The following is a 15,772-nucleotide window of genomic DNA, read 5'->3' as shown; positions in this document are numbered from 1 at the left end:
TATTTGACATGTTAGTAGACATGCCCTAGGCAAGAGGTGTGGAAACAAAGTGTTGCACTTTGTGGCCTTGAAATTTAAACTTCCTCATTCATGTAATGAATATAGTACAGATTTGTCCAACACTGTCTGAGCCCGTTACCAAAGACTTCTTGCCCATCAAAAACGTTAGGGCAGTAGACTCTCCTTAATCCGAACTTACTTCATTTCTACTGCAAGCGTATTCGAACTGACACTTTCGTCTGGTCATCATCAAGCATATATCGAAATGGCTCCCCCTAATTTGAACAAATTTTCATTCTTTTTCGAGTTTGAATTATAACGAGTTCACCGTACATGTAATTCACTGGTTCTAAATCAGTGCATTTAAAATTAGCAGCGGGAGTGAAAAACAATATAAATGCAAAGAAGGTGATAGTTTAATGCATTTACTACCCACCCTTGTGTGCCCAGATTGGCCGCTCCTCGGAGAGCCCCATTGACTTTGTGGTGATGGACACGGTAGCCGGGGACAAGGCGGGTGCCTGTAGGGTGGCCCAGAGCACCATCTCCCGCTTCGCCTGCCGCATCCTGGTGGAGCGCAACCGGTCGCACCGGTCGTACGTGTTCGCCGCGGGCTTCGACTCGTCCCGCAACATCTTCCTCGGGGAGAAGGCGACCAAGTGGCAGCACGAAGGGGAGATAGACGGCCTGACCACCAATGGGGTCCTTATCATGCACCCGCAGGGTTCCTTCTGCGGCGGGGCCACGCCAGGCATCTGGCGCGAGGTCTCCGTCGGCGGCAACGTGTACGCCATCCGCGAGTCCCGGTCGGCCCCCAAGAAGGGTGTCAAGGTGAGCCTCCCTCTTTCGTGCTCTGGGGAATCGGGAGTAGTGATTGGGCTGTGCCTCATTTCCCTTTCAGGCTTAATGAATCACGTAACGCTTGTGTTTGTGACCTTGCAGTACCAGTATGTGTTGCCTTGCTTGTGCACAAGTTCAGAAATTTAGGCTACTTTGTATGCATTTTCATGTGGGCATTACTGAACTAATCGGTTAATTGTGACAGATCTTAAGTGCCATGACTGGAAACTTCATTTTACAAAACCGTTGCCGCATTTTCGTTCTCTAACTCGCTGAGACTTCGAGAGGTAAGCATCACATTTTGCAGTATGATACGTGGCTGGTAAGGGGAATCGCCCCCACACCATCCGCGCCTAAAGAGCGCTTCAGACTCGGTGAAAATCATAGCCAGAGGGTACTGGTGCCTCACAGCTTCGACCGCGGTTTTCAGTGCTACCACTTCGTTTGTTACCGCTCTTTGTTTTCGTCCAAACACTCACCGAGGCTTTGAGAAAGGTGAATGATACGTTGAGGAGTAATATGTTTTGTAGCGTGAGCTACATTGGCCACAGTCTCGCCGTTTCGCGTGATCCCTCCGTCGACCATACTGCGCATGCTCGAGGTGCGTTCGCCATCGCCTTGCCGCGCATGCTCGCCGCTGCCACTGCTGCCACCGGCGTTGAGCCACGTGATGTCACTGCTCACTCTACGTATATCCTGGCATAGCAGAGCTAAGCCACTGCCAACTTTTTTGCGGATGCACTACTCCCGCTACCTCCGTGGCATTGCCTGCTATTTATGAAATGGGAGTGTATACGTAGGCGGAATGGTGCTGCTTATTTTTTTCCTTTCTTTGTACAGAAGTGAAAGCATGAATTTGCCGACATTGAATTGGAGTAGTCAGTGAGTGTGTGTGTGTAGCTTGTGATGAAGACGTTGCACGGCTGACGCTGTGAGCCCCCCTACAGCCATCGCTCGTGTGTGTCCCTCCCAGATTGAAGACGAGACGAACGTTCTGCGAGACGGCTCGCTCATCGACCTCTGCGGAGCCACACTCCTCTTTCGGTCGGCCGAGGGACTCCTCAAGTCGCCCACGAAGCAGCACCTGGAGGCCCGCGTGGCGGAGCTGAACGCGGGGCGCCCCCAGTGCCCCGTGGGGCTCAACACGCTGGTCATTGCCAGCCGGGCCACCTTGAGCCAGGGGGACAAGCAGCCCTACGTGTACCTGCACTGCGGACACGTCCAGGGACTCCACCACTGGGGGCTGCCCGAGGGGGCCTCCAACGTGCGCACCTGCCCCATGTGCCTCAAGGTGCCTCCTCATCCTGAACTGTAGTTTGGCATGCCGTATATGCACTACATGGTGTGCGTCGTGTGTGTGTGCTGGCTTGGTTTATTAGGGTTTAACGTCCCAAATCACCCCAGGTTATGAGGGACGCCGTAGTGGAGGGCTCCGGAAATTTCAACCACCTGGGGTTCTTTAACGTGCAGTGACATGGCACAGTACACGGGCCTCTGGAATTTCGCCTCTACCGAAGTTCTACCACAGCGGCCGAATTTCGATGGAGGCAAAATTCTAGAGGCCTAGAGGCCCGTGTGCTGTGCGGCCGCCGCGGTGGCTCAGTGGCTATGGTGCTCGGCTGCTGGCCCGAAAGACGCGGGTTCGATCCCGGCCGCGGCGGTTGAATTTCTTTGGAGGAGAAATTCGAGGCCCGTGTATTGTGCGATGTCAGTGCACGTTAAAGAGCCCCAGGTGGTCGAAATTTCCGGAGCCCTCCACTACGGCGTCTCTCATAGCCTTAGTCGCTTTGGGACGTTAAACCTCATAAACCAACCAACCAACCGTGTGCTGTGCAATGTCAGTGTACGTTAAAGAACCCCAGGTGGTCGACATTATTCCGGAGCCCTCCACTACGGCGTCCTTCATGGCCTGAGTCGCTTTGGGACGTTAAACCCTAATAAACCAAGCCAGTATATATATATATATATATATACACACATATATGCGCGCGCGCGCGCGCGCGCGCACACACACACACACACACACACACACACACACACACACACACACACACACACACACACACACACACACACACACACACACACACACACACACACACACACACACACACACACACACACACACACACACACACACACACACACACACACACACACACACACACACACACACACACACACACACACACACACACACACACACACACACACACACACACACACACACACACACACACACACACACACACACACACACACACACACACACACACACACACACACACACACACACACACACACACACACACACACACACACACACACACACACACACACACACACACACACACACACACACACACACACACACACACACACACACACACACACACACACACACACACACACACACACACACACACACACACACACACACACACACACACACACACACACACACACACACACACACACACACACACACACACACACACACACACACACACACACACAGTGTCCCAGCTAACTTGGACCAAGATTTAAAAAAAAATAAAAACTAAACATTCTTTAGAGCTGAAATCGCTGGATGTTGTTAGGGTTTATCTAAAGTTACAGTACCTTTTTTTTTGCTCGTCCTACTTGAATAATTACTCGAGATAACTTAATTAAATAAATTAACTTTTTAAATATAGCTTGAAACGTTGAGATGCCAACAGGAAAGTTGTGGAGCTCCACAAATATGTTCAACCCAGGCACTTCAAACGAGATAGACTTAGTGAGGCTGTTCTCGCTGTGCTAGCCGATTAGGTGTGCTAAAGTGCACCTTTAGCAAGTGACACTCTTTGCAAGTACACTTTATTTTGCGTGCTTGACAGGGGGGGGGGGGGGTATTGGGCTCTGCAGGTCTGTAGTTGCATTGCAATCAATGCTAGGAAATGGCAACATGAGACACGTACGCTACTGTGGTCTGTAGCTGTCAGCATGAATTCAAGACCAAACACCAGGCGACAGTGCCATGGCTTCGAATCGAGGAGAGAAAATTGTAATAATGATCGTTTGTTGCTGTTTTCGTTGGCTTGGTGTTAAATTTTCATGTATCGGTAGTCGATAGCTGAGTCCGTGAGTGAAGTCTTTTTTCCCTCCTCCTCTCTTCTCTGCCGCGCTGCAGAAAGGCCCCGTGGTGAAGCTGTGCATGGGCATTGAACCGGCCTTCTACGTGGACAACGACCCACCGAACCACGCCTTCAACCCCTGCGGGCACATGGCCTCCGAGAAGACCGTCAAGTGAGCTTCCCCTCCTCACTCGGTTGCTGCGGTACTCCCTGCTAATTTGAGGAGGCCCGAGCAGTTTTTTCAGCGAAATTAAGTGCCACAAACTTCTGCAGCCATTACTGACACCCCTTGTTCTTTGTATGGGCCATGATCTAGCTGGACTCTACATACTATTATGCACAAGCAGTTTAAGTGTCTTTCTTTCATTGTTTGGTTTTGTGTGTCCCAGGCCTTTGGTAGACGCAGTAGTTTCTAGCCTGAAGGAGGTCCAGTATATCTAATACAGTAAAGCCCCTTGATTTGGATTTTGTGGCAGCGGATTTGGATTTTGTGGCAGCGGAAGGAGTGTCCGAATTAACCGAATGTCGAATTATTGAGGGGGTCAGAAAAAAACGCAACATAGTGCCCCACGTTGACTTACCTTTATTTAAAAAAAAAAAAAATCGGTTATTGTTGACTGCCTCGTGCGGGAAACTTTCATCCCTGCTACTCTACTTTGCACACTTCTGCCAATTGATGCAGTGCGTGCGCGCCGACTGTAGAACCTGCGCATATGTCTTCCAGAGCACTCAGGGCCTCAACAGCCTCTGTCACTGTGTGACGCGTTAGTTCATCACACGCGTTGTTGTCATCTTCGGAACTTTTGTTGTACCGGTGGTCTACGGGTCGCTGTCTTATATTCTTGAGGCACCTTGGTTTCTGTGATTTTCCAGCTGCTCTGTGCTGGTCGTATTCGCAGCAAAACTGCCACCCTGTCCTTACGTCACTTGCTGCCGACGCAAGGGTCCCCTTTAAAAGCGAGTGTCCTATCTGGCGGGGCCTTGTAGAAAAGTGCCGTCTCATCGGCATTGGACCCATTGCAGGGCTCATAAGCTGCGAGGTGCCTGGGAAGCTCGGCCCTCGAAATGTTCTCCATGCTTGCATCCACAGCACCTTTCTCGCCACAGGCACTGCGGAAGACCTAATTATGCCTCTTCTTGAAGCGGGTTCAGAGCACCCTTCCGATGCACTGAAACCTCCGATGTCCATCATTAGGGCAAACTTTTCCCACTTATGCGCAGATGAGAGGTCCACTCAAGAGCAGCTGTGAATTTCGCATACCTACAATCCTTCGAGGCAGTGCTTATTCCAGCTTCGAGTATCATCATCATCAGCCTGACTATGCCCACTGCTAGGCAAAGGCCTCTCCCATGTCTCTCCAATTAACCCTGTCCTTTGTCAGCTGCGGCCACCGTATTCCCGCAAATTTCTTAATCTCATCGACCCATTTAACTATCTGCCACCCGCTGCTACGCTTGCCTTCTCTTGGAATTCTCCGTTACCCTTAAGGACCAGCGGTTATCTTGCCTTCGCATTACATGCCCTGCCCAAGCCCACTTCTTCCTCTTGATTTCAACTAGGATGTCATTAACCCGCGTTTATTCTCTCACCCACTCCGCCCGCTTCCAGTCTCTTAATGTTACGTCTATCATTTTTCTTTCCAATGCTCGCTGCGTTGCCCTTAACTTAAGCTGAACCCTTTTCGTTAGCCTCCATGTTTCTGCCCCATAGGTGAGTACCGGCAAGATACAGCTGTTGTATACTTTTCCCTTGAGGGATATTGGTAAACTGCCATTCATGATCTGTGAGAACCTGCCCTATGTGCTCCACCCCATTCTTATTCTTCTTATGCCGTCAACGCACTTCCTCACCAGAGCAGGATTTGGCCACCCTGGTGTAGTACTACTTCACCACAACCTTCTATGAACAACCCAGTTAACCCTCGGCCCGTCAGTGATCCAGCTAGCTACAACTCCTAGTGACGCATGTTTGATGTCACCTGTGTTGTTACGGGGCCGGTGGAATGCCTCGCTGTCTTGGCAGCTCTCTCGCTTTGGCCTCTAGCTCTCTTCTGTGGTCACTGGCGCTGGCCCCTGCGATTTCACCTCAACTCTTTCCTGGGGTATTTGTTGGGGAAGGGGAGCAGTCAGAGGCAGTTACATTATCCCACGAGTTCATCAATCAAAGCTTCACAATCTACTCCGGTCTCCTTTTACATAATAAATTTTTCTCTCTCTGTCTTCGCAACCATCGTTGGAGAAATAGATTCAACCCTCAACTAATATTTATTGCTTACAAGCTTAACGTAGCAAATGGCCAAATTGACAATTTTTCAGGCCAGTTTTTCTCGGTAAAGTGATTTTGTTAAAAGTTTGTGGATCTCTCGGACTGTTTGCTTACTCGGGCAATTTTTCTGGTGCTGCCGAGCCCCAAAAATCGGTCAGTGACTCTATTCGGTGACAGTTTGCTGGGAAATTCTAGTCGTTAGTGCCGCTACCATCTTCACTTCTTTCCTTAGGTAAGGATAAAAGACTGAGGGTTTTTTTCTTTCTTTCACAGCATCAGTTGTTATCAGCGTACTCCTAACCTCGATGTCATGGCCATCGTGTCTGCACGACATGGTGTCATCACATTGCAAGGTCACGTGACCCGTTTAAATTTGTCACATGGTTGATCATGTGACCCCTTGGCCACGTTACACGGTCAGGTGACCTGTTAATTATCTGCTAATTGACTGATCGATTAACAGATCATGTGGACGTGCTGCCGCGGTGGCTCAGTGGTTATGGTGCTTGGCTGCTGACCTGAAAGACGCGGGTTCGATCCTGGCCGCGGCAGTCGAATTTCGATGGAGGCGAAATGCTAGAGGCCCATGTATTATGTGATGTCAGTGCATGTTAAAGGATCCCAGGTGGTGGAAATTTCTGGAGCCCTTCACTACGGCGTCCCTCATAGCCTGAATCGCTTCGAGGCGTTAAACCCCCATAAACCAAAGATCATATGGACAATTAATGTGACTGACAGGTCACATTAATCTGCCTTCTTGTTCCTTGTGCATACAGCTGATGCTGATGTCACATGACCTGGAAACTCCCTTTCGGAATGGAATGTTTGCCCTATGCTTTGACTGTGATGCACCACTGTGGTCCTCTTCCCCCCCCCCCCCCCTCTCTCCAGGTACTGGGCGTCAGTGTCCATCCCGCACGGCACCAACGGCCTGCAGGCTGCGTGCCCCTTCTGCGCCACCCAGCTGGAGGGTTACCCGGGATACGTGCGCCTCATCTTCCAGGACCACATCGACTGACCGCCCGACCCCACGGCGGCCTCCAGAGGGCGCCACTGGTGCTGGGGGAGGAGACAGTTGCCACCGACAGCAGTCACTACCGAGCGTCGGGAGAGAGGGAGAGTGAGGGCGCTTGGTGGGGGATAAGGGAGGTGTGATCGCTTCCCGCTTTGATCGTCCCCTCCTCTGCGACCTCCGTTCGGTTCCACGAGCGACGGCAGCTGCCAGTGCCAACGGGAGACCGGCATCCAGAGGTCGGTGATGGCCGTGGTTCTGCAACAACTGCAGGATGCACCCTGTCTCTGCCTGCTGAGCAGTCTCGGCGCGAGGGGTTCTGCGGTCGTCGCGTTCTTCGGTCGTCAAGAGTGCTGTGACTGTCAGAGGGCTGCTGCTTTGTTGGAAGCCGTGCCGTCAGCTAAGCAGTTCCACCGTGCTAAAGTGGCTAAAGTGTGCTTGCATGCACCTGTCCACCGAAGCACCCAGTCACGGCCCTCTCTCCAGGAGTCTTGGACCCCTGTGGCGCACGATGGGTGGCGATCGGTGGCAGCCGAGTGAAGACGAAAACGCGATGGAAGCGCTCGCGGTGGGCAATAGGTTTGCCATCGGGCCAAGCCGCCCAGTTCAAGGGAAAATCAAAAACCTCTGGAATGGTTAAGCCAGCAGATTTGGAACAGCTATGCCGGGAGTAAAAGCAGCCTTTTGCAAACGATTCCATTTGGTGCGCAAATGGTATCGGCAGGGCTTTCTCCCAGTTCCTGTAGGTTTTCTTTTGTTTTCCTCCGACTGGGACCGTGCGCCACAGGTGTTCATTCCTGGTTCCACTACTAGTTTTTGCACTTGGCAAAATGTTGCATGCGTGGAGAGGAGGCGAGCTGTTTTTTGTCGCATGACTATCTTGTTCTATCATGCCGTGATTTGCGCAAAAGTTTGTGGCGGTTTGGACCCATATTGAGAACTGGCGCGAAGTTAGTTGTAATGTTGTCACATATTTCATATTTCATGCCGTAATTCCGATGTGACACTGCGCTGTTTTGGAAATGGACTCCAGCCAGGTTGCATCGGTATAATGTTGTCACCTTTTTCCATCGGATCAGGGTTTGACTGATGCCACAGAGGCCCCAAACTGAGGCTGTATTTGAGGGTAGGAGATGTTATCATTTGTGGACGGCTTGCCCCTGTTCATTACGTGAAATGTCGAGGGGCAGACAGGATTGCATTGCAATGTCTCGCATTACATTGAATAAAGCAAGTGTACTCGTGGCGGTGGAAAGAGATGCCACATGAGGCATATGTGTGCTTTTTTTTGGCCTCTGAATAGCACGGCGTAGAGTTTGCTATAAGCCAGCTCTAGCCATGAAGTGGGTAGATAATGACTGGCACCGCTCTGTACATTTCGTTGTCCACAATGGCCTCTGCTAAAAACATCTTTGCGAAAGGACCAAGCAGGTGCAGTGTTGTTGTGAAATTGCTGCTTTTTTAGAAAAACAAATAAAAACTGAAACAAATAACACACTTTAACACTACCACGAATGATGTAGGTGCAGTTTTTCTTTTCTCAAACGAGAGAGGTTTGTGTGCTTCAGAGAGTTTCTTGCACCGTTTGGAACGCAGAATCTCTAGCTGTGCCAACTTCAACGTTACTTTTGGAGTCAGCGGTTGATTGTTCTTGGTGTGGTTTGTATTCTTATTTTTGTGTGTGTTGAACACATTTTTGTTGTTGTATTTTCTTTCTTTCCACTTTCATTTATCATGTCTCATACCATGTGATGGCTGGTCTGGATAGGAGCTGTGACGGATATTTGAGATTTTGGATATTTGACTTCATCGGTGATGCACTTCAGACTTCGTTTGCTTAGGTGACGAGCTCTTTAAGCTGAAAACAACATTACCCATTGCCCTGCCAATGATGCATCGAAGTTCAATCCTTAAATAAATGATTCATGGCTTTAAATTTTCTAGTACCAGGCTTCGAAAGGGCCCTAACCCCCTCCTTAATTTAGGCGAGGTACCATCATAAATGTCTGGGCCAAGTTGTGCAGTTGTATTCAGCAGGTAATGCTCGAATGTGGAGTGCGAAAGTAAAATCTCCTTTCTTTCTTGCCGTTTCTTTTCTCACACTGTCATGACGTAATACAGTAGTCGGCTATGGGGAGGTCAGTTTCGGCACTTATTCTCGCTGCCGCTCAGGGTAGTGGCAAGAACAGATTTGCCATGCACAACAACACCGGAAAATGGCAAAAGCGGAATATTGTGCAGTGCTGGAATGCCGAGCTCCACGATGTCTTGGTGACATCTACCACTAACCCTTCGACTCGACATTCTTCTGAACAACAGACAGTCGAATGCGTTGGTGCATGTTCTATACTTGAAAAAGAGCTCAGCCGGCAACACCTGAAAGAAGACACACAAGCACATACTACCAGCTGTTGTCATCTGAACACCTTTTCACGTCAAGGCTCTACATGCCTTTTAAATGGAAAGTGAAACACGAAACACAGAGAAGTACAGGCCTGAGAAGATATTGCCTCAAGCTGTACGTTGCTCGTAAATAAAGTTGACGTACTGTGGACAAGTGCATGGAAGACTGTGCATTAATTCAGTCTGCGCAATTGCCAGGTGGCTAAGCCTTTATTCTGCTGATTGCAAGGTTGTGGGATCGATTGTCCACTGTGGTGACCAAGTTCTAAGAGGGGGGTGGGGATGAAATCCAAAACAAAAAGTGAAAAAGATAGGCCGTGTGGTCTGTGGTACGTCGGGGCACATTGAAAGAACCCCAAGCGGTCGAAGAAAGTCTGAAGCCTTCCGACGTTGAGCCCCATGTAGCACTATAACACAGCACACTGTATACGTTTAATTTGTCCAGTCTTGTTTCTTGTTTAGAGTAAATTTATTTTGCGACATAACATTCAAGTGCTCTGCAGTCTCCAAGCCATGGTCGACAAGGTGGTTCAGGGTCCCTTTAGTGTGTTCTTAGTTGACAGGCAAAGCTTGAACACAGGGTCCTCAGTCAAAGTGTGGGCGTGAATTCATAGCTATCGGTTGTCGCAGCTGGTTCTAGCCAGTTGCACTCACTACTGTCAGCAAAGAGACCTGCAGAATGGATGTATCATCCAGCATGTATGACAGTGTTGAATGGGTGTGTTCCTTTTCCTTTGCTGGGGTTTTGCGTTTTGAGTCTTTGGAATGTTTTTTTTCTTCATGTGTTTCATAGCTGTGCCAATTTTCTCGTGTCAGATTACTTTTTGCATCCGTGGCGTTTCCCGTTTGCTAGATATTCGCGATAAGACATTCCGATTGACCCTCTTGTGTTGCGTCGGCACTTTCTGTGCCTCCTAACTTTGTTTCCGCATCATCAGGCTTTGTATCTTGGCGCTCCTTTGGTGTTTTTAAGAAACCATCATCCACCTGTTCATCCACTGAGCATTTCTCATTTGCTGTCAATCATAGGTGGGGTACGAAGGAAGCCACTATGTTCCTTTGATCTCTGTTGAGGATGTACTTTGCAAGTCTCGCTGGGGTGCCTTTGGTACAGTTCTGCTGTCCTGTTTCAGTTCTGCTGTCTTGCGTTTCAAGGCATCTGTGGAACACATTTTCATTCAATTTCTGTTATTCGTACACAGTTGCCTGTCCTTTGATGCTAATTCAGGGATAAGCACATGTTATTAATTATGATGTCTACTGTGGGATGTGTATCCTCTGTCATCAGGCTTTTCACTCGGATTAAAGTGAATAGAGATAGAAGTACAATGGGCTACCCTCAGTCGCTCTGTGCAATGCCTGACAAGTGAACCATATCACACCGATCTCTTACGGTAGCTGGCGAAATGTGTACAGACATATTGCAAAGTCTGGCTCTCGCATATTCAAATTTGCCATCAAGTGGCTTGCAAGTACAAGCGCCGAAACTCTAGGGGCATACAGGGTTCGTCAGAAGTAGGCAGGCCGTTTAATGCAAACTGTTTTTCTTTTGTTTGGTTGTGTGCTGGAGCAAATGGCGGAACGTGTTTGACGTTCCTAGTGAGGCATAAATGTCATGTAAGAGAGTCCACTGAGCTGCCTAGAATTTCGGAAGCTTGGGCAACCTTAGCTTGCCTTGCTTCCATGACAAGGAAATGCTAAGTGGCCTACATACTTCCGACGAGGACTCCAGAGGCAGCAGCCCTTCGCAGTCAAATTTGCTGATGAGTGCAGCCTGGAAGGAAGCCCATTGCTGGTTTTTGAACACAAAAAATGGCGCCATTTGAGGACAGGGTTAATTGGAGAGACATGGGAGAGGCCTTTGCCCTGCAGTGGGCGTAGTCAGGCTGATGATGATGATGACCTTCCGGCTGCTATCTGGTGCTTTTTCTTTCATCTAATTATTTGCTTTGAACACAAGCAGCAGTGCTCTCTACAAGAGGAACGCGTGTGTGCGAGTTTTTGCTTTTGGCAAAGGAGCTTGTGTTTGCAGGTAATTGTGTGGTTTGATGTCCTCTGCGGACGCTCTGCATAGAACACTTGAAACAATTGCCTTCTGGTGGTGTCAGGTGCGTGGAAGATTTTTGGTGTTGCCGGTCTATCTGCCTTAGCTGTCATTTTTTTTATTCTGATCGTAACATGTTAATTTACGTGGCGTATTTCCCTGTGCAATGGAATTTAATTATGTTCCATTGCCAGAGTGTCGTTGGCTCAGCTTTGCCGCAGGCATCTTTCTAAGAGTTATTGCATGAATTTTTCTCTTTTGTAGTTTGATACATCTTTTGATGGTTTAAACATTCAGTGCGGAACTCCAGTGTTTAGTATGGCACAGCTGCAAGAACATTCTTCTGAAGGACATCCATTGCGTGCGGGAGAATTCTTTCTTTGAACGTTTCAGGTAATGGAGTTTGTCATAGATAAAATGGAACTTTTGGATTGTTTTTTGTGGGGGGGGTGTCAGCAATTTCCATGTCGACGACCTTTTTCCACAAAGCACCTTATTTAGGGCTTTTGCTCTTTCAACCGGGGCCACGGCGGTCGAATTTCGATGGAGGTGAAATTCTAGAGGTCCGTGTACTGTGCGATGTCAGTGCACGTTGAAGAACCCCAGGTGGTCGAAATTTCCAGAGCCCTTCACTACGACGTTCCTCATAGCCTGAGTCACTTTGGGACCATAAACCCTAATAAACCAAACCAAATCTTTCAACCGTCTTGTGCTCTTTTCTTGATGGTTCTTCTAGAACACTGCTCTTTAAACAGCGGGCACCTTTATTTGACACCGAGGATGCTGAAGCAATGGTGTTCCTTTAGCTGCATTTGTTTTGTACTTGGATACGAGTAGGATTACACACCAGGTTACAATGCATGCGAGGTGTTTTGTGGTTTTCGATTTTCATTTGTTTGTTGTTGACTGTTCTCACTTTCTGCTGCTGAGTGTGTGCTCTCTTCTGGTGTAGTCTCCATGAGTTTGTCTCGCGCCAAAGAATGTGTTGCGTATAGCCTACACATAGTGTCTCGCACACTCATGACGTTTACAAATTCCTGCCTGGCATGGAGAAAGAAATCTTTTTGCTTAATGGATTTACAATTCTCATGTTTAATTCTGGTTCTATTTGAGTTCCGTGTGGAACCAAAATGCTTAATTTCAAGCCTGTTTTGTGTATATAGGTCTCTGCCTACGTTTTCTTGCATTATTGTTGGTCAGTGACATTTCACAAGTGCATTTCATTGCGTGCCATTTGAGTGTGCACACATTTTTTTTTTTATATTTCTTGCCTTATGAATAATGTAAACCTCCTGCGTCTGAAACAGCACTTGGTCTGTTTGGTGATTGTCTTGGGCTTAAACTATGAAATCGTGTCATCATCCCAACCCCCCCAAAAAGAAAAAAGTCATTCCATGATCGAGTTTTGTTATGGTAGGTGTTTTCTTGTTTCTTCGTTTCTTCTCTTGCTTTCTTTCACCTTTGGCTTGCCAGTTTTTATTGGTCTTGGTTTGTTTTATTGTGATGAGTTTGTTTGTGGAAGCCAGTGCATGAGATTACCCAAAGTTTCAGTCAAATCTGCATTTCTTTTACAACCATTGTTCATGTTCATGCTAAATTTCTCTGCGGCTTGTTTTTTTTTTTTTTTAGAAAAATGAATATATGGCTCTGGCAAGTGGTTAAGGAAGTTTTGTGTGTTTTATCTTCATCATTTCAGTACCGTGTTAGAATGGCATATTCTTTCTTACGTAGCCTATGCAAAAATGGGGAGAATGATTTCAGCTTGCATTTTCCATCCACAGTTCTCATTTTTGATGCTACACCGTTATAAAACGCCGTTAACTCCATTGTTCACTAGCAACCTGATCTAGCGCACATATGCATCAGAGTGACTGAATTTGTGCCTGGGGTGTAACTTGCTTGCCTCTGAATCAGGCGTTTCCTAATGCCATGCTTGTCCAGGGAGAAACAGTGAGCCAGCTCACACAAAATATGCAGTTTTCACGCATTCATCGTGATGCACAGTCAGATAATAGTAACAGCAAAAAACACTTTTAACCACGTCAGACAGCTTGAAGTGACTGAGGCTGCAGTGACCATTAGTTGTCGTGTAAAACTTCTACACGCTTTACAAGGGGGCATGTGATATTAGGGCTTGTTCAGCGCTGTGGTGTATAAAATGCAGCTTATCTGTATTTAAATGCACCGTTTTCGGAGGGTGACTGCTACACTCTAAACAGAGAGGAGTAATAAGGGAGTAAACTGTCCTCCAGAACTCCCACTGGAGAAATCTTACTCCCTTTTTACTCCCATATAGGCATATTTGTGTTTAGACTGTATCGTTTCCTGGTTTTCCAATTCTGGGGTATTTAAGTGCAGTGTCTGTCCGTACTAACTCCGAGGAACATATTTTGGAGTTAGAGGGGAGTGCAGTTTGTGGTCCTGCCATATGTTTGTACTTACTTGGCCATTTTTGGTTCCTTTTGTTTGTTAGGTTTTTCTTTCTTTAGTGAGACCACAAGCTTGACTGCTTGTCTCGAGGGCGTGTTTTTTTTTTTGGGGGGGGGGGTGTTTCTGATGTCATAGGTGCCACAAGGTATCGCCGACAAGAAACTTCTTAGTGCTGTGCTTAACAAGTTCCTCAATTTCTGTGTGCCATCAGCTGAGCTTTTGCACTAGGCGTCAGTTTGGTTACTATACTTTGTGCAGTGAAGTCTGAAGGATGTTTTCAGTCCGATTAGTTGCCGACAGTAATTGATCGTATTAGCAGTGTGTGACATGCAGGGGAAGAATTTTGGGGTACTCTTAAGTCTCGTATGAAACCAGAATTGCATACTGGCTGAAACCAGCTTGAGGAACAGGATTATCATGTAGGACAGCCATAAGCTTCGTGAAGCGATTTGGTTTTGCCAAAGAACTTGAGTGGTCCTTAAAAGATGGTGCTTGGCTTCTTACAGCAGGCGCCTGTTGTTCTTGGTAACAGTCTGATGGTATCCCTCATTTATTTCTGATAGAATTGCTCTTTCCTGTTTACATCTATGCACATTGTGTGAGGAATGTAGAACATTGTTTTAGCATGCATCAAGCTTAGCAGATTCTTTTTTCATGACTTGGGCTTCAAGAAACTGGCAAAAGACATCCAGGGCTGTGCTACGATGAACTGGCTTCTGGGCTGATGGTCTTTTACAGGCGAAAAGGAAATTTGACAGTGTCCTAGCTGTGTTTCTGAATCGCCAACCACCAGCTTATTTTTCGCCGCTGTTTTTTATTGCCTACAGAATGTCACACCTGGGAACTGCATGACCGTGTACGCCGTATCTTAAAGGGCATAGTTCTTTCACCACCCTCTTTTGGTTCATGGAGATTGGCGCACTGTGCCATGAATGAGGATGCTGTGGATTTGAAGAAAGCAATGGAGTTGTGCCTTTGGCTGTACTGATTGAAAACAAGATGATGAGCATTGGTTTCTGTAACATTGTTTGCTTCTGTCTGAGCTGGTTGCAAAAGATGTAGGCAGAATTAATGTTGTTTACCAACATTGCCTTCTATAAACTTTTGATTAGGGCTGCACAGTGGCTCCATTGCTATTTGGGGCAGGGGGTGCTTGCGTATGCACTAGTGCTACATTGACTTCCCCTGGCTACAGAATCGCTACAGAACCAACACTGTGTTAGTCAATCTGTACACTGGTATCCGATTTTCCTGGTTTTTCTTGGCCATGGTCAAGAATGAGGAACATATCAGAAAAAAAGATTCTGCTTGAACATGTTATTGAACCCTCCATTTCTTGAAGGATAGAAGTTTTGGAACCCAGACGGGTGTTTTTTTTTTTTTTTTAATCTTGTCAAAGTGACAACTATCACTGTTTTGCTAACAAGCGTTTGCCAGCCCCACAGATGGATTCAGTAATGCCATGCTCTCGCACTGCTCTGCCTTCCTTCAAGTGAACGTTTATTTAATCAGCGAAATGCGACGCGACTGCAGTGTATTTAGGTGAAGTAGGAGAACGGCGCTTGCTTTTGAATGCCACTTCTGTTTGTTTTGCGCCTTGCGCTGCTGCGTGTCTACGATGATGGATGTCGGGTGCACCGTAGTGAGGAGAGAGAATGCAC

At 47.6% G+C, this 15,772-nt stretch overlaps 1 protein-coding gene across 5 annotated transcripts in view; it reads left to right on the top strand.

Annotated features, from left to right (window-relative positions):
• Positions 1-13,343, top strand: part of LOC149331222 (protein pellino-like) — an 81,686-nt gene extending 68,343 nt beyond the window's left edge. For all 5 annotated transcript variants that reach the window (XM_089556392.1, XM_089556389.1, XM_089556393.1 and 2 more), the window contains exons 6-9: positions 451-831; positions 1,814-2,131; positions 4,013-4,128; positions 7,114-13,343. In XM_089556392.1, coding sequence (XP_089412518.1) covers positions 451-831; positions 1,814-2,131; positions 4,013-4,128; positions 7,114-7,240 — 942 coding nt within the window. In that variant the 3' untranslated portion in view covers positions 7,241-13,343. The remainder of the gene's footprint in view (positions 1-450; positions 832-1,813; positions 2,132-4,012; positions 4,129-7,113) is intronic.
• Positions 13,344-15,772: the final 2,429 nt, after the last annotated feature.

The sequence above is a fragment of the Amblyomma mixtum genome, chromosome 8 (genome assembly GCF_055824585.1).
Source record: "Amblyomma mixtum isolate Tamu chromosome 8, ASM5582458v1, whole genome shotgun sequence".
NCBI lineage: Eukaryota > Metazoa > Arthropoda > Arachnida > Ixodida > Ixodidae > Amblyomma > Amblyomma mixtum.
Note: the sequence above shows the minus strand (reverse complement) of the source record. Positions and strands in the feature narration are given on the sequence as shown.